This window comes from Sorex fumeus, unplaced genomic scaffold, assembly GCF_029834395.1.
Source record: "Sorex fumeus unplaced genomic scaffold, SorFum_2.1 ptg000063l, whole genome shotgun sequence".
NCBI lineage: Eukaryota > Metazoa > Chordata > Mammalia > Eulipotyphla > Soricidae > Sorex > Sorex fumeus.
In genome coordinates this window covers 15,183,240-15,206,052 of record NW_026606120.1, presented here as the reverse complement: position 1 = coordinate 15,206,052, position 22,813 = coordinate 15,183,240, and the positions used below count along the sequence as shown (strand labels likewise).

At 49.0% G+C, this 22,813-nt stretch overlaps 1 protein-coding gene across 1 annotated transcript; it reads right to left on the bottom strand.

Annotated features, from left to right (window-relative positions):
* Nucleotides 1-6,133: 6,133 nt before the first annotated feature.
* Nucleotides 6,134-18,405, bottom strand: LOC130036139 (putative serine protease 47). Its single transcript, XM_056128123.1, has 5 exons — nt 18,304-18,405; nt 10,964-11,190; nt 9,271-9,532; nt 6,702-6,893; nt 6,134-6,262 (listed from the first exon to the last, which is right to left on the bottom strand). Exons 1-5 carry the CDS (start codon nt 18,403-18,405, stop codon nt 6,134-6,136), a joined length of 912 nt encoding a protein of 303 aa, XP_055984098.1.
* Between the last annotated feature and the right edge of the window lie 4,408 nt (nt 18,406-22,813).

The window sequence follows — 22,813 nt, the reverse complement described above, 5'->3', positions numbered from 1 at the left end:
TGTGGGGGATCGCTGGGAGTGCTGGGGTCCGTGTCCACCCCATTCTCTACCCTCCTGGGGACTGGGCCATGAGCATCCCCTGTCCCTTACTCATCCTGCTCAGTCCCGTTCAACCCGACTCATCAGGGCCTGTGTTCCCCACACCAGGTTCATGGAGTTCGAGGCCGAGGAGGAGATGGAGGTGCAGAAACTGCAGTGGACGAATGGGGTGCAGGGCCTGCCACTAACCGCCCCACCCAGGCCTGGGCCTCAGGAGGCTCCAGGCCCACCGCCAGACCAGCAGACAGGTACGGACCCTGCTCCCAGCTAAGGGCCACAGGACCTGGGAAGGCCCTCGTGGGTCTTGACCTGACAGGGAGCCTTCACTCTCCCGATGACCCCCAGACCTGTGGTCAGCGGCTTCCTGTCCACGGGTTTCTCCCTCTCCTAGCACACCCCACGCTGCCTGAGGCGTCAGACTCACCTTTGAAGTGGGGTCGAAGACCCTGGGGACACAGTTGGTCCCTCCTCCCGTTGAGGGCCACCTCATCCCTCATGCATCCACGGGATTCTAGGGCCCTGATCCAGCCCACTGGGACCTGTCCCCAACTCTGTGCTCAGTGCTGTGTGTCTGAGGGCATGGACGTGGGGTCCCCTCACATCCCTCTCTTCTTCCTTCCTCCTCAGCCTGTGTCCCCAAGAAGGCCAGACCCCAGGCCCAGGCAGCTCGCCCCAAGACACACAAACCTCAGCAGCCCCCCAAGTCCAAGGCCCCCGAGGAGATCCCTCCTGAGGCCGTGCAGGAGTACATGGACATCATGGACGAGCTGCTAAAGGCCCCCGACTCAGTCTGCAGGGCGCCCCTCGGCCGACGGGCATTGGACAGGGAGGAGCAGCAGGAGGAGCCTGGGACCTACCCTGACCCGGGGCTCTTGAGCTATGTGTACGAGCTGTGCTCCCAGGAGGACTTTGTCACCAAGGTGGGGAATTGGGTCCTGCTGTGGGGTAGGGAGGGTGCAGGGCTGCTTCTATCCAGGGCTTGGCAGTGATGTGCAGTCTTTGCTTTGAGCTCTCTGTGTAAATGCACACCTGTGTTTGCATATTTTTGCTTGTGTTTGTACGCATGTGTGCACGTGTGTCTCTCTGTGTACAAGCAGTGGCCCTTGTTTGTGCATTTCTGAGTTTGGTCAATGTGTGAATATCTCTGTGTGTCTACATTTGTGTGTAATGTGTGAGCGCTGTGCAGACACGTGCAGATACATGTACATGTACCTAGAGGAGGAAAAGAGTGTATCATTTGTATCAGGTGTGTGCTTGAATCCATGGGTGCTCACATGTGCTACTCTGTGAGAGTAGGTATATAGTCCGTGTGCCTTTGTGAGTGCAGGTGTGTACGCGTCACTGTGTGTGTGTGTGTGTGTGTGTGTGAGCGTTCCCGGCGTGGGTCTGTGTGAGACTGTGCAGCCGTCCAAGCCTGTGCAGCCGTCTAAGCCCCCTGCACTGTGCTGGGGACAGGTGTGTTTGCTTCCTCATTCCCTCCTGTTCCCTACGAGGAGCCTCACCCCTGCTTCCCTCTCCCAGGTTGAGGCGATCCTTCATCCCAGCTTCCTGGAGCACCTGCTCTGCCCAGAGTCCCAGCTGGATTTCCTGGACCTGGCTGAGGAGCTGGAGAAGGAGGAAGGACTCACCCCCACACAGGTGAGGGCAAGTGGACCTCTGCAGGTTTGTGTCAGGGACCGGGGCGTTCAGGTAAGGAGGTGAGCAAGGACCCTGGGCAAACAAAAAGGAGTTTTCTGGGTTGGTTCGGGGAAAGAGACTCTATGGGGAGACGGTGACTAAGCCTGGGAACTCAGATAAGCGGGGCTGCATGGGTCAAGGAGGGGCGCCCCAGAAGCGACTCCCAGCAAGTGCGATGCCCTCCCTGCCCGCTTCATGTGAGGCTTCAGGGAGAAGAGGACATGAATACTGGGTGAAGTCAGGATGATGGAGGGTGAGAAGGCTCTAAGGGAGCCACAGAGCTCAAGCATCTTCTCTGAGAGGAGTAGGAGTCACTCTCTGTCCCACCCTGCACCCCCACATGCCCACACTGTCCCTTCTCCCCCCAGATTGTGGACAAGCGTCTGCAGGCCTCAAAGGCTAAGGAGGTCATGAAGGCTTGTCCCCAACACCAGGTGACAATAAAAGACTCCTGCCCCCCTGAGACTGACTCTGGACATGCCTCACGGCCTGGGCGGGCCGAGGCCACTGTGATGGCACCTGGAGCCTCTGCCCCCTCTCTGGGGAACCTGGAGTCCCCACCCCTGCAGGCAGGACCGGCCCCCTGTCCCAGCCTCACTGCCCCCACTCTGGACAGCAGGGCTCCCCGCATGCTGGGAGAGGCCCCTCCTGGCCGGGGTTCGCTTGGGGCAGCAGAGGGCTCCAGTGAGGAGAAAGAGGAACTGACCAGCCAGGTCTTCCTCCAAGCCTCTCACAACAGCCTGCTGCCCTGGGGCTTACCCACGAGCCCTGGCCCTGACACTGACCCCAACACTGGCTCCCACCTGCCTGGAGGTCAGGGGAATCCCGAGCTCCCATCCACTCGCACAAGGGCCTTCAAGTCTAAGGCCCCTACCAGGAAGAATCCTCTGTGTGGGGGCCCAAGGCGGGGCACTGCTAAGAAGACCCCCTGTCCCAGGGGGCACCCCATGGTGTCAAGTGGCTCAGCCTTGACTGTGGAGCTGGAGGGCCCCTCCCTGCCCCCCAAGAGAAAGTTCCAGCCTGCCATGGCCCAGAGGAGGGGGAGGGGGCACAAGAGACAGTAGGATATCTGGGGGCTCCTCCTGACCACCTCCCAGTGTCTGGCTGCACCCAGAAGCCTTGTACTCCCCATGATCTTCAGCTAAGCCTGCTCTGGAATGGCGGGGGCTGTACCTAGAATGGGGGGTTTGACTGGAGCAGCCTCTTTGTGTCATTGTGTAAATAGTGAATAAAGTTCAGTTCTTTGGAAACATCTCAGTGTCTGTCCTCTCACTTGTGCTCCTTGGGAGGCCTGAGAGCACAAAGGGTGAGGGGAATCACAGGGGAGGGGGGAACCCTGAGAGTACTGTGCTCCCTGGACAGTGGAGGAGTCCTTCCCATCTGGAGGAAGATGTGCTCAGTCACCTGCAGGCCCACACCATCCTGAGGGCATAGACAAGGCTCTCATCTTGCTGCATTAGCCTGGACCAAATAAAAAATTAAAGCTCATTGGGTATTTGCATATCATATTCTTCACTCACATAAAATGTACAATGCTTTGATTTGACATCATAGAATTTAAATGTTTTTGTAACCAGACATATTTGAACATTTGCCATCACTCTTGAAAAAAAATATGTGGGAGGGATAGTATAGCAGATATGTCGCATGCCTTGCCCATAGCCAATCCATGCACTCGATTCCCAGCACCCCATATAGCCCCCACACTGTGATAAATGAGTCTGTTCAGAGATCCAGGAGCAAGATGTGAGTATACCAGGTGTACCCCCAAAACCAAATAATCATATAATAATTATAAAGGGGGCCGATTTAATGTACTGATTTAATTGTTAAGTGTTTTACCATTTAAATATGGTCCTGGTACCTGTAGAGAAGGTGTTTGAGAACCATTCTTCATTTTCAGTGACAAGATATTTGAAACTCAGGACCTTAGAGATTCTGGGAATTAGACTACTAGTTTTTAAAAACTAATTGCAACTCTAATTATTGAGAAACAGTAGGAAAACAACTCTTCAGTGTTAAACATTTTAATTCTCTGCACTTATCACTATTAACGGGCTGGAGCAATAACACAGTGGGTAAGGCGTTTACCTTGTAGGAGGCCAACATGGCTGACCCGGGTTCGATTCCTCCGCCCCTCTCGGAGAACCCAGCAAGCTACCAAGAGAATCTCGCCCACTGGGCAAAGCCTAGTAAGGTCCCCATGACGTATTCAATATGCCGAAAACAGTAACAACAAGTCTCACAATTTGTTGTGAGACATTACTGGTGCCCGCTTGAGTGAATCGATGAACAACGGGAGGACAGTGCTACTATTAATGAGGGCTGGAGCAATAGCACAGCGGGTAGGGTGTTTGCCTTGCATACAGCCGACCCAGGTTCGATTCCTCCGCCCCTAGTAGAGCCCGGCAAGCTACCGAGAGTATTTCGCCCACATAGCAGAGCCTGGCAAGCTCCCCGTGGCACATTCGATATGCCAAACACAGTAACAACAAGTCTCACATTTGTTGTGAGACATTACTGGTGCCTGCTCAAGCAAATCGATGAACAGCGGGAGGACAGTGCTACGGTGCTATTACTAATGAAAAGTTAAGCATAAAATGTGTTTCTTAAAATATTTAGTGAATTTGAATTCACGTAAAATTACATTGCAGAGAGGGAAGGGACGAACTAGAAATTACAAAAAGGCAGTGGCAGAGGTGTTTGGACACGTTAGTGGGGATGAAAGTGAATAACATGTACCCCCCAAACAGAATTATTAAAACAATTTGGGGGCAGTTGGGTCACACCCAGAAGTGCTCAGGCTCCTCATGGCTCTGTACTGAGGAGTCACTCTTTGTTTCTGTTTGTTTATTTGTTTGTTTTCTGTTTGAAGGAGAGGAAGCTTTTTGGGTCTCACACGGCCATGCACAGGGGTTACTCCTGGCTCTGCACTCAGGAATCACCCCTGGCGGTGCTCAGGTGACCATATGAGTTTCTGGGAATCGAACCCGGGTTGGCAAACGCCCTACCCGCTGTGCTATTGCTCCAGCCCCGCTGAGGAGTCACTCTTGACTGCTCCAGTGAACATACGCTGTCCCGGGGACCAAACTTGTGAGCTTACCCTGCACTGCTGCTAAACTCTGGCAGACGTCTGGGGCCTCCTGGGGCCTTATTGCCTCAGAAGGTGCCCGTCTGCTGGCCCATACAGGACTGCCCCTCTGCGGGTGCTGCGCCTGGGCAGAGGCCGGGGCACCTCGGCTGTGCTCCCCTGGAAGGTTATGTTGGCTGCTGGGCCTGCAGGAGGACAGGACACCCCCCTGAAAGTGGTGCTGGGCTGGGCATGTGTCTGGCAGCACATGGCCTTTGCGCCCCTCAGTACGCATGTGCAGCCATTGGGCTGGTTTCAGAGTCTCTCTTGGGGTTGGTGGGGGTTCTTCCCAAGGAATGCTCAGGAGGTCTGGGGGCACCATGAGGGATTCTTTATATTTTTAAAACATTCGGTACCATGATTTCTAATGCTACTGCGATAGGGTTTCATGGACAGAGTGTCTCTCCACCACACCAGCACCAGAGTGCCCACCGCCCTCTGCTACAGTGATGGAGGTCCATGAACACAGTGTCCTACACACCAGCACCAGAGCACCCACTGCCCACTACCCACTGCTACAGTGATAGGGGACCATGGACACAGTGTCCTACACACCAGCACCAGAGCACCCACTGCCCACTACCGACTGCTACAGTGATAGGGGACCATGGACACAGTGTCCTACACACCAGCAAAAGAGTAACTGTCTGTCTGTCTGTCTGTCTGTCTGTCTGTCTCCCCCACACCGCCTCTCACTTCCCTTTTAGACAGTGTGGTTTGCAATACTGTTACTGAAAGGGTATCATGAGTATCCCTTTACCTCCTTTCAGCACTGCCCACTGCTACAGTGGTGGGGTCCATGGACACAGTGTCCCTTCACCACACCAGCACCAGAGTGCCCACTGCCCTCCCCAGCCATGGCTCCAGTCCCCTCTCCCCCAGACCGTCTTCCCCTGCCACCCAGGAAACTCCACTCTCTAAACTCTTCCTTAGTTTTTATTGTCTCTGGCATTTATTATTTCCTTATTACATTTCTTTATATGCCACATATGAGGGATAGATCTATGCACACCTATGTAAACTTCATCACTGGCATTTCTTGGCCAATTCAATGGCAACTCAGTGCCAGGGTGCCTCCAGGGCTGCACCCAATGGTGCATGCTGAACATGCCCCCAAACGCTCTAAGAGCGCCCAGACCCTTGGAGGTCAGTTCTTTCAAAGGGGTGATTAACAGGAAAGAGATCACTGACATATACCCAAACCCAACAGCACTGGTGTCCTGATGAGAAGAGACACGGACTCACACAGAGGCACCCACACATGAAGTGGAGAGGCCTCGGGTGCGATCAGCCCTGCTGCCCCTGCATCTCAGACCTCCAGGTTCCAGAGATGTTTCCATCATTTGCGTTATGGGCCTGTCCTATCGTTTCTGAAGGATGGTAGAGATTGATCATCATCTGGGAAGATATGCTCACCTTCGACACAGAGGAGAGTCTACCAACGTGGACACAGACAACTCTTTCAGCAGGTGCCAGTGGCCTCAGTGGCCTGCCCTCCTGCCAGTCAGCCTTCCTGCCAGACCTCTTTCCTTGACCAGGGGTTCAGATGACCAGTCCACAGGAAGGGACATGCACCAATTTCAGAGCAAGGTGAGCCTTTGGTTTTGCTTTGCTTTTCCAGGCTTGGGTTTGGGATCACAACAGATGGACAGAACCACAGAGATGGTGGCAAGTGTGAGGCTCCAGTAAGAATGCTGAGGACTGGGGCAAAGAGCAGGGACAGAATGTTCTTCGGTCACTGCAGGTCCTGCCACAGGGCCTGAAGCACTAAAAGCAACAGGAGCCAGAGCTGTAGAGGTCTGAGGGTTAATATCGATGAGCTGGAAACTGGCTAGGATTCATATAGAAATGGGACCTCAGGAGGAGCAGACAAGGAAACAGGAAGAGGCACAAGTCTCTGGATCTGGACGATCCACTTGATGAAATGGGCAACACTGGTGAAGACACTGAGGGATATGGGACGCTGGCAGTCCAGGCCCCAACTGGCCAACCCCAGAAGAACCCAACTCTTGGAGAAGTCAAAGACCAGAAGGCCTCCAGAATCACCCTAAAAAAGGAGAGGGCAATCAGTGTGGACAATTGAGGTGGGGCTCAGAATTCTAATTATAAGGGCAGGTTATTGGGAACAGCTGTTTGGGTGTTTTCTGTGGTCCCCTGGGATGATCCTGATGCCAGTGTCCTGATATAGTTCTAGTGTCAGGGGCCGGAACTACCATCCTGCACTAGGAAGCTTCAAATTGATCCTTGGGACAGTCACAGATGGAAATCGATCAATCATGCAGCCAACCTCAGCCATTGGCCCAGGACCTTGTACTAACTCAGCATCAGAAGTGATGGTCAATGAATAAGTGCCGAGAGACTGAGCCTGTGAGAGGCTCTGGGTGTCTGAAGCCTCTACAGACCCTATGATTTTCAGAAAGCGAATTACAGCAGTATGCACGACCCAGAACCCTTCCTCTCAGTCACTTCAGCCTCTGGGTTTCTCAAAAATGTTCAGACTCTTTGGAAAATGCTCCTACCTAGGTGTGATGGAGAAACCCTATACTGCTGGGCGGGCGGTGGGGGGGGGTCGTCACCACAAAGCGTCCTGAAATCCTCTCAGGGAAAACCAGTGTGGGCAGAAGCCCTCTTACTGCATCAAAGGGAAAGGCTCATCTAGGCAGGGGAGTTGGGGAGCAGGAGCTGTAGCTCTGAGGCTCCTCTAACCTCACTGCAGACAAATGCTCCCTGAGTACCCTTGTGTGATTCCTAGTACTGGAGCTTTAAGGCACACAGGCACATACAGAGAAGACCAGAAACCCCTCTCAGATTGACAAGTTCAATCAAATCTCATAAGAGATGGGGGCTGGAAGGCATTTGTCTTTCACGCGGCTGACCCACGTTCGATTCCCAGCATCTCATATGGTCCACCGAGCATCGCCAGGAATAATTCCTGAGTGCAGAGCCAGGAGCAACCCCCGAGCATTGCTGGGTGTGACCCAAATAGAAAAAAAAAGTAAGAAAGAAAGAAAAAAGACAGACAGACAGACAGACAGACAGACAAAAGAAAGAAAGAAAGAAAGAAAGAAAGAAAGAAAGAAAGAAAGAAAGGGAAAATTCAAAATGATGGTGTTGGGAAGGTGTATGGAGGTGGGATGGGTGTTGGAATATTTAATGTAATAAAGTATTGTGAACAACTTTATAAAAATAAAAAAATTTAAAAGGCAAATAAATATTTCCTTTTCCCTAATCAGTATGCCATCAACATTTCACTAAAGTATAAACATACTTCTCTGAACAAGTTCATGTTTATACTCAATGTTTATATTTCTCATTTAACTGAAAACCTCCACAAAGTTTTGCCCTGTATTCACCCTATATCTCCATTCACCTAACAAATCCAAGCGGCAGATAGGAGACACAGGTTAGGAGAAGCACAAAACTTAGGTGATGGAGCTGAGATAATTTCAGGCCATGATCGATCTTCCCCGAGGTTCTTCAAAGCTTTTTTCTTACTTTTACGTGTTCCTTCTGGAGCGATAGCACAGTGGTAGGGCGTTTGCCTTGCACGCAGCCAACATGGCCGACCCGAGTTCGATTCCTCCGCCCCTCTCGGAGAGCCCGGCAAGCTACCGAGAGTATCTTGCCCGCACGGCAGAGCCTGCCAAGCTCCCCGTGATGTATTCTATATGCCAAACACAGTAACAACAAAGTCTCCAATGGAGACGTTACTGGGCACGCTCGAGCAAATCGACGAACAACGGGAGGGCCTTTACTTTACGTGTTCCTTCTATGGCCATGGAAAAATTAAGGTATTTCACAGTAGAAAGAGAAACACTCAGACAAATTCAGTTGACAAAGTCATGTCTGATCTACATCAAATTGAAATATTAGAACCAAGGGGCTAGAAGATAACAGAAGTGTGAAATACATGCTTCTCATAAAATCATTGCCAGTCATATCTCTGGCATGACATGTTCCCTGAGCATCAAGATAAAGCTTTACAGGCCCTTGACCACAACCAGATGTGGCCCAGAGGTTTCCCCAGCATCAGTGGGTGGCCTGCAGGACCTAACAACACTGCATCCTCAAACTGAGCAGGTAGGCCATACACCACTAAGAGGAGTTCTCAGGCCACCTAAACAGCATTTTTGAGAAACCCTAAATCAATTAATTTATCAGTTAAATTTGGACACCCAAACCAGAGAAACTTTGAGATCCAGATTTCTGACTCCAAAAACCAAAGGACCCCAGAATTTGAGTAACTTTGAAGCTTTCAAAAGGACACATTTTGCACAAGAGGAACTAGAAGAGTCCAGCTCTCTGGAAATAAGGCACAGAGAGACAAGATCCACTGGCCTCCATGCTAATTAGAGATTTTGATGAGCTAGAATCCCATTCCCCATCTCCCACCCACACCCACACCATAGCCACTCACTGTTCTTGGTGAGCTTTCCCCAGCCAGTTATCCAACAAGATGTGCCAAGGGGCAGCTCCATGCCAGGGGTTGGAAGGCAGACAGGAATGATATAGGAGCTGAAGTTCACAGGTTGGTGCAGTTGTAACACCGTTGCAAAATGGTGGAGCTTCTTAAAGTCTGGATGGATGATAATGCAGCTCACAGTCACCCTCCTGGCATATTGGGTGTCCTGGTAGAGCTGCGTACTTCCCCCGAACCCCCAGTAATCTTCAGGGGCATGAGACTTCCTGCAGGAGGGAAAGTGACAGTCATTATCTTCTGCATATGGCAGCTTGCGCCTCTACACCATCATCTGACCCCCAGCACTGCCTAGTCTGCACCACCCCACATGACTCTCCCTTTCTGTCAGCCCTTCTCTCTGGAGACCAGCCGCGGTTTTAAACAGAACTCAGCACACACCCACTACTGGAGGAAGGGATCACAGAGGGCTGGAGGCCCCCATGAGGCTAGACAATCCTGACCTTCCTTGGGCACATGCAGAGAGCCCTGGCTCCATCTTGGCTCTTGACCCGCCTTATGACCGAACTGCTCTAGCACCACTTTCTCTCACTTCCTTCTTTTTTATTTTTTATTTTAATTTTTATTTGATTTTTGGGTCACACCCGGCAATGCACAGGGATTACCCCTGGCTCTGCACTCAGGAATTACTCCAGGCGGTGCTCAGGGGACCATATGGGATGTTGGGGATCGAACCCGGGTTGGCCACGTGTAAGGCAAACGTCCTACCCACTGTGCTATCGCTCCCGCCCCTTACTTCCTTCTTGGTACTCACCTGTTCTAAAACTGCACAAAATCATTGGTCAGTGGGAGACCATGTGTGCAGGATGTCCTGTGTTCTGACCATGAGGGAGGAAACATCCCACCTTCCACTCCACCACCTGGAAATTCCTCCCCACACACAGCCGGTGACCAAACCCTTGCTTCCACAAGCTGACCTATGCCCACAGGAGCCTACCCATCTGACTTCCACACTCCAATGGTGTCAGCCCTGCTCATCCACAGGGGGAACTTTGGCTCTGACTAAATGGAGACACAGTGAGGTGGGTCAAGCCAACCTAATCCATAGTGAGTCTCAAGTGGGACACAGCACAGAGCAGATGCTTGTGGTTCTCTATGTACCGAAGATCCAGCTCCTGGTTACTGCCCTTCCCAAACCTATAGGAACAGCCAACTAGACCCAGGACAGAGAGCAGCTCTGTTCTTCTTCAAGGTCACGGACTCCATATCTAGTGTCCATGCAGCTGGCCAATAGACATGTGCTGAGCAGAGACCCCAGGCCAGAGACATGCAGAACACCAGCATCTGCCCCTGCATCCCAGGTTCCAGCCTCTCTCCGCCAACCAGGATTGCAGGGACATTGAGGGAAGCCCTGGTGTGAGGTGACAAAGAGCCAGCTCTCATTGCACCTGGGAGGCAGGATGAACACTGCCATCTCGGGGGCATACCTGTGTCGGGGGAAGGCACAGGGATGAGGATGGAAGATGAGCAAAGTCAGGTGAGGAGTGAGGACAATACAGGAGAGGACAGGTCACAGGCAGAAAGACTTGGACTAGAATGACACAGATTATCCGAGCACACAGCCTTGAGGATGCGGGGGCTCTAATCTTTTAACCCTCTCCCCTGCCAGCCCAGCTGCAAGGACCCAAGAAACAACTCACTTTGGAAAGCAGTGGGCGGTAGAGAACACCCAGTGGGAATCAATGAGCACAGCTCCACAGGGATGACTGCCCCGGTACTGCAGGCTGGCCAGCCATGGCCACTGGCCCTCCACGGCCTCCTGGCCACCAGTGATCATCCCTACGCCCCTGGGCTTCCCGCACACTGTGGAGCCCAGCCCGATGCCGTGCGGGAGACAGGGAGGTCCCCGTTTCCTCTCCGGTAGACCCTTGACCACTTCTCGGTGGGAAAGCCAGGAGCAGGGCTCAACCAGCCCCAGAGCCACAGGGCAGCTTGGGGTCTGATGTCCCTGCCCGCTGCCTGGGCAGCAGGAACCTGGACAGCAGAGCGCGCGTTAGCAAGCCCCGTGGGATGACGCGGAAGGGATGTGGTGGCCACAGCTGGTTCCAGCCGCATCCCGGCGACCCCATGCCCACAGTGCCCCCCACCCCACTCCCGCCCCGGGCCCAGACACCAGCTTTGTGTGCGGGGCTGTCCTAGTATCCCGCCTCCACCTCCCCGCTGTCTCGGAAGGGGCGGTAGTGGGCCCTGTGGCCTGGACAGGGCAGGCCGGGTGCCCCAACCGCGTGGACGCAGTGGCTGGCTGCCTGCATGAAGACTGGGGAACATCGCGAGGAACAAACAGGCTGGGCCCGTCCACTCCAGGCTGTTCCCTGCCCAAGGCCGTCCGCTCACCTGCGCCCAGGGCACCCCAGGCACCTCCTGGGCCCGCGGGCTTTGGGGGCGGGACTTCCTGCCAGGGGCTTCCTGGTTTCATGCCAGGGCCAGAGTGGCCCCGCCCCTCTGTCCTCTGACCCCACCCTGACACTGCCCCCTGACCCTAAGACACACCTGACCTCTCTAATCCCATCCTCCTCCTTGGACACAGCTCTCTCCTGAGCCCTCCTTGACCTTGGACCTGCCCCTGCAATGTCCCTGCCCTGGCCCCGCCCTGACCTCTCCCTAATCCCCTCGGACCCGAGCTCTCACACCCTGCCTTGGCCCCACTCTGACCAGGTCAGGCCCTGGAGAGTTGGAGCAGGGTCCACGGAGCAGCCGAGTGCTTCTACTCACTCAAGGGAGGGACCTCGGAACTCCAGGTGGCTTTTGGAAGAGATCTGGGATGGAGAGGTCGAGCTCCGAGTTGAGTGGCGGCCTCAGGCGCAGCTGGAGCGTCGGGAGTGGATCCATCCTCAGATGAGAACCTTGGAGCAGAACGGGAGACCCAAGGTGCGAGCCGAGAGGAGGGACCCAGGGAGGCAGGATTGAACGGGGATGCTTCAACCCAGGAAGGGCAAGCCACACCGCTAGATAAGGGATACGCTTCTCAGCTTGTTACAGAGTTCAACTGAGATAGAATTCATGTCATAAAATTCACCCATTAGAAGGGACAATTCCATAATTTTCAGTATCATTTAGAATTTTTCAGTAATGGCTTTCATTGGAAATAATCTGAAAGATCCTTAGTGAGTGAATCATCAGGGAAAACAGTATAATCCGTTGTAACAAATACTAACATCCAGTATAAAAAACATTGATTCTATCACAGGATGTCAAGTGGATTTTGCTTAGTCATTTAGTGAGTAGTCATTTCTATAACATTTCATTTTCATAGCATGTATAGTCCCGTTTGGAGAATATCATTCTCAATAAGACGAAGTTGTAAAGATGGAAAACTGGCATGGTGATCACTTGCCATGAAAACCGTCTTACTCAAAATATGAGATTTAAATATTGATGTTCAGTTTATTCATTTTTAAGCTTATTAATCTGGTGTTTTCTATCATCGCTAAGAATTTTACTTTCACACCTGTGTCAAAACTGATTTTGTTTTTCTGTTTATGAGTCTAGGATTGGGAGAAATTTCTTATAAATTGCTAAGTCTGGAAATTAGATTCTTCCTCCTGGTTTTCTTGGCTTACAGTAGTATTTTTTCCTCCCCTTTTGAAATCTACAATAATATATATGCTGATTTGGAGAGTTTTCCAATTTGTTGTTGATTTTCTGTCGCAAAGCCTATTCCTTGTCGTGTGTGGTCAGTGATGTTTCTGTTCTTTACTTCATGTCCTCCTTGTGTCCATCTGAGCTCTCAGCTCCCTGAGACCCATTATAACACTAGAGAACAAGACACAAGAAAATGAAATTCATATTTTCCTCTGCTGTGAAATGTCTCTTCTGTCAGATGAATCTACAGGAGAGATCAGAGTTAGCTGATGTCAGAAAGACCCTGTCTTTCATCTTCTCTGCCAAAACCTATGTTAAAACGCAAAAAAGTGGGGCTGGAGCAATAGCACAGCGGGTAGGGCGTTTGCCTTACACGTGGCTGACCCGGGTTCAATTCCCAGCATTCCATGTGGTTCTCTGAGTACCGCCAGGAGTAATTCCTGAGTGCATGAGCCAGGAGTAAACCCTGTGCATCGCTGGCTGTGACCCAACAAAAAAAAAGGAAAAAAGAAAAAAGCAAAGAAGAACCAGAACTAGGTACAGGGGTAAAGGCTTGCATGTGACTAAATCCTGCTTTGATCCAGGAAACATTTATGGTCCTCTGAGCACTGCCAGGAATGATTTCTGAGCACAGAACCTAGAGTAAGCCCTGAGCACCACTGGGTGTGTTCCAAAAACCAAAAGGGAAGAGAAAAAAATAGCAAAAAAAGTAAAGAGAGAATATCTCAGAAATTCACAGTCAAAGGTCCTTACTTTGTCATTTATGAGTTCCTAGGAAAAGAAGAATGCCTGAGATAGAATTTGTTTCTGCATCACACCCACCAGACACTTTAGGAATGAGATTCAAATAATTTGGGCTCCTATGTCATTTTAATTTTTGTTTATTTATTATCAAGGTCCTATCATTTCCTTCTGCTAATTTTTTCTTTCCATCTCCATATTCTTCACATGTGAGCTCAAATTGATTATTTGAGACTTTCTTACTTTTTCTTTTCTTTTTTTAAAAGTAGGCCTGTATCGCTTTGATCTTCCCTCATTCCCATCACTTTCTTTGCTGCATGTCCTAGTTTATTTTTACTTTGTCTCTTGTTAATGTTCATATATCTTATTTATTTCCTCATTGTTTCAAGAGCTATTCAGAAGAATCTTGTTCTGCTTCTGTATAGTGTGATTCTTACTGTTTGCTTTTGGGTTGATTTTTTTTCCCTTCATAGCTTTGTAATGGGAAAAGATGCTTAAGTTCACTTAAATGTTTATATTATTATTGATACTTTTGTAGAGATCTAAGATTGATTTGAACCTATTTGAAACAACATTTCATATGCACTGACAAGAATGTGTTTCCTCTAGGTTCATTCTCTTGAAGCCTTGCCAGCTTGTGATTTCTAAATCGCCTCTTTTTCCAATACCAGAAGGTGTCGCTGTGACCTTACTTCTGGGTTTCTTTTGGGTCCTGGTTGGAGGAGGGGAAAGGCAAGCCAGAGACAACTTCCCCTAGCCACCCACAGCCCTGGGCAGGGAGGGCAAACCTGAGCACAGAGTTCACAATTCTCCCCATCTCAGCCCCTGTCTATGGTGTCGGTGGACAGCATCTGGGTTTCCCTCTGACCTCAGACTCTAAATCCCCAGGGAAGAGGGGAGGGCAGTGGGGGAAAGAACACACCTGCCACAGCCAAGTGTCCAGAGCCAAGTGTCTGTGTCCAGTGGCCCGTCTTGATAGTTGGCACAAACCTACCCTCTCTCTGTGGAGTTCACTGGGGGTGGGGGTGTGAAGCTCTACCTTCCCCAGCCAGGTCAGCTGACAGCTATGGCTCCACTCATGGGGCTCCATCAACTCCATGTGCCTCTCTTTCTCCCCCTTCAGAAAAACAGGTGTGTGGTCCTTAGGCATCCTCAGATGATGAATCACTGAGTGTGGTGAGAGAAGTATGGAACCTTCTGGCACTACTTAAAGGGTGATGTTTGGCGGTAGCTGCTCATTCCCCATGATGATGAAATCATATTTGTTCATTGATCCTCTCAGGCTTACAGTTATCTTTCCTTTTTAAATTTAGAAAAAGTTTGTTAAGCATTAAGGCGCTGTTACTTACATAGTTATTCATAGTTGACTTTGAGGTATACAATGTTCCATACAATCTCACCACTGGTGTTGACTTCCCTCCACCAGTTTCCCTAAGATTCCTTCCATTCCCCAGCCTGTCTCCTTGACAGGCACATTTTATTATTATCATTATTTTTTCATGTAAGAGTACTGCTATTTATTCAGACATTTATTAAGCTGATTGAATTGGCATGAAATCCACATTACTTTTTTAAAAAAAAATTTTTAAATTGAATGTCCATGTACAAAGCTGTTCATAATTGGATTTCAGTCAGACAATGATCCAGCACCCATCTCTCCACCAGTGTACATTTCCCACCACCAGTGTCCCCTGTTTCCTTCCCACCACCCTCCAATGCCCCATCCCTCATCCCCAGCTCCCTCTATGGGAGGCACTTTTCTTCTTGCTCTCTTTCTCCTTTTCCTTTTGTGTGTTATGATTTGCAATACAGGTACTAAGGGGTCCTGGTGTTTGTTCAAGGAATTCAGTATTTTTATTGACTCAGTAAGGCTGGAGTATCTTTTTAACTGTGTGGCAGCTTTGGGGTGTGGATGTCACTGCTGAGGCTTCCAGAAGTACAGGGAGGTGGAGGCAGGTAGCCCATCCAGACACTGAGAAAGTCTGGCAATTTCAGTCACAAAACCCGCATACCCAAATTTTCAGCAGATTCTGTCTTGGTGAGGTCCATCCTGAGATGGTTTAGTCAAGCCAGGGGTATGGTGGCGATCCTGGTCTGTTCAGCCAAGTTTGTGTCCGAGATTAACTGCAACTTTTGATGTCTTTGGAGATTTATTTATGGGTCTCTTAAGCAAAGTCTGTAGTAGAGCTGACATGGTGGCACTGGAGTTGGTTCATGGGGTGACTGCTGATGCTTCCATGTGTATTGGGAAGTGGGGGGAGGTAACCCATCCCAACTATGAGAAAGCCTGGAGATTTCCATCAGAAAACCTACATACCAGAATTTTCAGCAGATTTTATCTTTGTGAAGTCCATCCTGAGATGGTGAAGTCAGGTCAGGGGTATGGTGGCTATTTTGGACTGCTTCCAAGCAAGCAGCTACTGGGGGCTCTGCTTGGGGGTGCTTCAGACTAACATGATTTACCCCCATCTGTTCAGCCATGAGTGGGTCTGAGATTAATTGTGGCTTTTGATTTCTTTCTAGAGTTATTTATGGGTCTCTGAAGTAAGTTCAATGAGCTTGTATAGCTGAGCTGGAGGTGATTTGTGGGCATAGTTCCCATATACTTAACTTTTGGTCATTTAATTTTTTTGGCAAACTTGGTCCCAAATTGTTGGGGTCCAGCCAAAGGCACAGAGGCAATTTTGGAGTATCAGGAAGCCTAAAGTCACCATCAGGCTGCTGATGCACTCTCCCCGCAGATGCAGGTTGACTGATGGCAGCACCATACCCCTGGACAGGCATATTTTTTTAACTTGGATGTTGTAGTTTGAGTCTTATGCTTAGAGTGTTGTTAGCTGTATAATACAGAAATACAGATAAACCTCAAGTCTATTCTAATGTACATGCCCCCTACCCTTGTTACGCGCCCCCCCATCCTTTTCTTCTCACTCCCCTCAGTTTCTTTCCTTCCATTTATTTCTTATTTCTGTAATCAAGGGTCAAGGGTCATCTAGGCATATTCCCTTTGTTACCTTGCGTTCCTTACCCTGTTCTTCTATAGAGCACAGACAAGTGACATTTGTCTGTGGCATTTGTCCTCCTTCTGACTCACTTCAGTTCCATTCAAGTTGTGGCAAACTGCATGACTTCACCTTTCGTTATAGCTGCATTGTATTGTACTGTGTTTGCATATCATACTCTCATTAATTGCTTATCTCATGTTGGATACCTAAGTTGGTTCCATGTCTAGCTATTGTGTTGAGTATTGCAATGAATTAATGGTGTGCATTTGTTCTTTTGAATGAATGTTTTTATGTCTTGGGGGTAATAGCAAAATGCAGCATTGCTAGATCATATGGCAGCTTTGTTCTTACTTTTCTGAGAAACCTCCAAACCGTTTTCCACAGGAGCTAAGCCAGGCAACATTCCCACCAACAGCAGGTAAGGATTCCTTTTCCACCACATCCCAACAACAGCACAGATTGTGCCCAGTTTTTTTTTCTGATAGGTGCCATTCTCCTTTGTGTGATATGATATCTCATTATCATCTTGATTTGGATTTCCCTGAGAGTAAGTGATAGCACTGTAGCACTGTCCTCCCGTTGTTCATCAATTTGCTCGAGCGGGCACCAGTAATGTCTCTATTGTGAGACTTGTTACTGTTTTTGGCATATCGAATATGCCACGGGTAGCTTGCCAGGCTCTGCCGTGAGGACGAGATACTCTCAATAGCTTGCCAGGCTCTCCGGAGGAATCAAACCTGGGTCAGCCGCATACAAGGCAAATGCCCTACCCGTTTTGTGCTACCACTCCAGCCCAGCGGAGACCAGTGATAAGTGATAATGAACCCTTTTTCATGTGTTATTTCATGGTCATAAGTCTACTTTAGAGATGTGTCTATTTCTTTTCTCTCACAATTTTTAAATAGGGTTTGTGAATTTGGGGGGCGTTATAGATCTTGGATATTAATATTTACCTGATGTGTTTCACGTGAATATTATCCCCGATGCAGTCTGGTGTCCTTTAGTTGTAGACCATGTTTTTAGCTAGGCAGAAGCTTTTTAATTTTATGAAGTCCCATTTGTGTATTTTTGTTTCTGCTGTCCTTGTCAATGGGTCTGATCATTGGAAACACCTTTGAAGCCCATAGCACTGTTTCCTTCTCCAGGGTGGAGGGGTGAAACTAAGTCCGAATTACTGCCCATAGAGCTCTGGAGCCAGCATGCCTGGCAGGCAGCCACCAGGTGGCAATGTATCCAGTCCCTGTTTCTGCTGGGCAGCATTGAGTCACAGGTCCCTCACCAAAACCCAGCCTGCCAACTCGCAGGGAGGCCACGAGTGCACCTCTGGCCACAGGGCACACATTACGTCCTCTTGGGGCCACACCAAATTCCCTCTGTAGAAGGCTGGATAAACACTGGGCTCTACCTGGCTGGCCATACCTAGAGACATCCACATATCTGGTTTCTACTAGAACCTGGGTTTGATCCTGCCCCATCAAGTAAGGGTTGGCCAGGAGCTCACCTCTGGCCCAGAGCTGTGGACCATCTGCTCATGTAAGTCCCTAGCCTCTGCACAGCTTGAACCTGCTTACACAGGTTCGCGGAAACCCTTCTCACCTAGCTCTGATGAGGTTTTTGATTTCCCTTCCATGATCCAGTGCCTGAGCCCTTACCCAGCCCACAACTGGACATGCAGTTTGGACCCTCACCAGGGCTGTTCCAACTGTGGGCTGTGGAACATGGGGAGCTTTGGCGACTGCAGAGTCTGCTGCCATTTCCGGAGCCTATCCCAGGTTGCCCCTTTTGGAGACAACACATACAGGGAGCACAGGACCTGGGCAAGTTCGGCACCAAAACCTGGCGAAGCACCAACAGTAGAAGGAACACCTGAAAGAGTTTGCCAGGCAGGGCCACAGGTGTGCCTGCATGAGCTCTGGGATGCCTTTTGTCTGACCGAACCCAATCCCAAGAACGTGACACAAATAGCAAGACTATTCTGGGGCTCAAGGATCCTCAAGGCCAGATACTGGGACCTTTGTTCCCCACCTTTCACATGAAAATGCATCCCTCAATCTTTATCCTGTTCAGACAAAACATGGCCCCCTCTCCAGGGACTTTGAGGTGTGCCTTTTCTTGGGAGCAGACTGTGATAATACCTCCCAAGCCCCAGCTAGACCCTTTCCTACCCCCAACCCCCTCCCACTTGAGAGGATTGAAGAGCTGGTCTCAGCCAGCTGCCACCCGTGCTCTAACAGGTAAAAGCCAGATCCCCAGGGCTTTCCAGATGCTTGTTCCAACTTTTTCAGGTCCTTTATTAGAGCTACTACCTCAGAGCCTCCTCCATCCAACCCAGCTCCACAGACTGGCTGCCCCTCTAGGGTATGCTCCATGGAGGAGGAGAGTCCAGGGATCCCTCGGCTCCCTGACTGTGACCGTGGGGTTTCCTCAGTGCTCCTCGGTGGAGAGCAGAGCTTTCTCCAGACGTGCCAGTGTTGTTTAAACTCCCAGCCCTTGCTGGGGTGGGGCCAGGTGGCAAGGAGACTCGCCAACAGGAACAACCTGAAGGTTATGGGCCAGTTTATGGGAGTGAGCACAGGCCCCGCTGCTGTGTCTGGGTCCCCTGCAGGGCAGCTGGTCTGCTCTGATATCTGCATGCTGGACTTTGCGTGCCCAATAAGGACCATGCAGGATCAGTAGAAAGGTCTGACCACCTTATTTAAGCTGTGCCATAGAGTCTGGACATACTACATTTCCACCACACTGATCACAGTTTTAGAGAGAGTAGAACAAAGCTGTTATGGTGCCCAGGGAACTGCTCTTGTTTCTAGGGACCAAATACATGATCAGGCATGTAGCCAGGTTGAGCCACTTCACACCAGAAGCTACTGGTGCTGGGGAGGAGCCTAAAGTGTTACCCTAAAACATTCCCGACAAGAAATGAATCTCGGAACTGAGCAGCTCGCTGAAGAGATGTCTCCAGATCTTGCACCAGGCCGATTTCACCGGGGTGCCTCAGACAGGGGCGGGTGTTGTCCCTCCACCTGCCCCCTACGAATTCCAGAACCCAATGGAAAACCCAGGTATGTGGGACCAGTGACTGCTAACTCTAGTCCTCAAGGGATCAGGGACAGCTGCTCGTTCCCATCTCCCCACCTCTATGTCATGCCCATGAACTGCCTCCAGGTGCCATTTAAGCACAGTAACGGCCATGATCCAGAGACTCAAAAATGAATCTCAGAACCGAGCAGCTCGCTGCAGAGATTTCTTCAAACCCTAATTATTTAAAATTTTAGAATTCCAGGAGCATGCAGCCACTTTTGTGGCCATGTGACTTCTCATGCTATTCATAATAAGCAATACAAAATAAAGTATCTGTCTGTTGGGCAGGCTTGAGTGGTGGTGGTGGTAAACTTAGGAATAATGGTGGTGGGATGGTGTAATGGTGGTGGGATAAAAATATTGAGTGTAATTCATTATTGTGAACAACTTTATGAAAATAAAATTTAAAAAATAATTTTATTTTTTAAGTAACTTTTTTAAAAAATTTTATTAATGAGACACCATGAGGTATAGTTGCAGACTTAAAAATTTTTGTGCTTGGGTTTCAATTATACAACAATCAAATACCCATCCCTCCACCAGTGCCCATTTCCCTCCACCACGGATCCCAGTATCTCTCCCACGCCCCCCCCCACACACACCCTGCCTCTGTGGCAGGGCATTCCCTTTTGTTCTCTCTCTCTTTTCAGGTGCTGTGATTTGCAAAAGAGGCATTGAGTGGCAATCATGTTCAGTCTATAGTCCTCTTTCAGCATGCTTCACCCATCCTGGTACGATCCTCCCAACATCCTTTATTTTAAAAAATAATTTTGGCTCTTACAAAGGAGCATCCTTAAAATTCACAGCTGATTTTTCTGATGAAACCCTCAGGGCCCGAAAACAGTGGTGGGACATAGTGAAAAAACTCAACGAAATAAATGCCTCTCCAAAAATACTTTACCCAGCGAGACTCTCATTCATAATAGAAGGAACAACACACAGTTTCATAGACAAACAACAGCTCAGGAACTTCATAGACTCAAGACCATGGTTACAAGTACAACTAAATGGGCTACTTTAAGACAGGACAGACCCCTCAAATACACCTAATTTCAACAGAACAATGGGACAAAATCCCATAACAATAATCTCTCTCAATGTCAATGGGCTAAACGCACCAATTAAAAGACATAGAATGGCAGGATGGATTAGAAAATTGAACCCAACATTCTGCTGCCTGCAAGAAACACACCTTAATAGTCAAAGCAAACACAGACTCAGAGTCAAAGGCTGGAAAACAATCCTACAGGCAAACAGCTCCCATAAAAAAGCTGGGGTAGCCACCTTAATATCAGATCACATCGATTTCAGAGTGAAGAAGGTCATAAGAGACAGTGAAGGCCATTTCTTAGTGATCAAAGGATCTGTACAACAGGAAGAACTTACAATAATAAATGTATATGCACCTAATGAGAGACCAGCAAAGTACTTAAAACAACTACTCATAGATTTGGAAAAAGACATCAATAGCAACACAATACTAGTGGGAGACTTCAACACCGCTTTGTCACCTCTGGATAGATCAACCAGACTCAAACTTAGCAAGGACATACTTAATCTGAGGGAAACAATGGAAGAAAGTGACTTAGTAGATATATACAGGACACTTCATCCTCAAAAGGCTGAATACACATTCTTCTCAAGCGTACATGGAACATTCTCCAAGATAGACCACATGCTGAGCAACAAAACATACCTCCCTAAAATTAAGAAGATAGAGATTGTATCAACAATCTTCTCAGACCACAATGCGCTTAAAGGTAAAAGGTAAGGTAAAGGCCCTCCCGTTGATTGTCGATTTGCTCGAGCGGGCCCAGTAACGTCTCCATTGGAGACTTTGTTGTTACTGTGTCTGGCATATCGAATACTCTCGGTAGCTTGCCGGGCTCTCCGAGAGGGGCGGAGGAATTGAACTCGGGTCGGCCATGTTGGCCGCTTGTAAGGCGAAAGCCCTACCAGCTGTGCTATAGAAGTAAATCACACACAAAAACAGAAAACTAAATCAAACACCTGGAAAGTAAACAGTGCGCTATTGAACAACGAGTGGCTTAGAATGAAAATCAAAGAGGAAATCAAAAGATTCCTAGAAACGAATGAAAATGAGGACACGAGTTACCAAAACTTATGGGACACAGCAAAAGCTGTCTTAAGAGGAAAGTTTATAGCTCTACAAGCATTCCTCAGAAAAGAGGAGCGAGCCCACATAAATAAACTAACCTCACAGCTTAAGAGCTTGGAGAAGGACCAACAAAAGGAGCACAACCCAAACAGGAGGAAGGAAATAATAAAACTCAGAGCAGAGATTAACAAGATGGAAACCCAAAAAACAATCCGAAAGATCAATGAAACCAAGAGCTGGTTCTTTGAGAAAATTAACAAGATCGATAAGTCTCTAGCAAAACTCACAAAGAAGGGGAGAGAGAAAACCCTAATAAACCGAATCAGAAATGAAAACGGGGTCATCACAACCGAAACTACAGAAATTCAAAGGATCCTCAGGGAGTACTTTGAGAAGCTTTATGCCACGGAACATCAAAACCTCGAGGAAATGGATAAATTCCTAGACTCCTACAGACTCCCAAGGCTGAACCAAGAAGACCTGGAATACCTGAACAGACCTATCAACATCAAGGAAATTGAAATGGTAATAAAAAGTCTCCCCAAGCACAAAAGCCCTGGCCTAGATGGATTCACTAGTGAATTCTTCCAAATCTTTAAAGAAGACTTACTCCCAATGCTCTTTAAGCTTTTCCACGAAACTGAAATATCAAAAACACTTCCGAATAGTTTTTACGAAGCAAATATCACACTGATACCAAAAGCAGACAGAGATACCACAAAGAAAGAGAATTACAGGCCGATATCCCTGATGAACACAGATGCAAAGATCCTCAACAAACTACTAGCAAATAGAATCCAACTACTCATCAAAAAGATCATACACCATGACCAAGTAGGATTCATCCCAGGGATGCAAGGATGGTTTAACATTCGGAAATCAATCAACATAATCCACCATATCATCAAAAGAAAAGATAAAAAGCATATGATCATATCAATAGATGCAGAGAAAGCATTTGACAA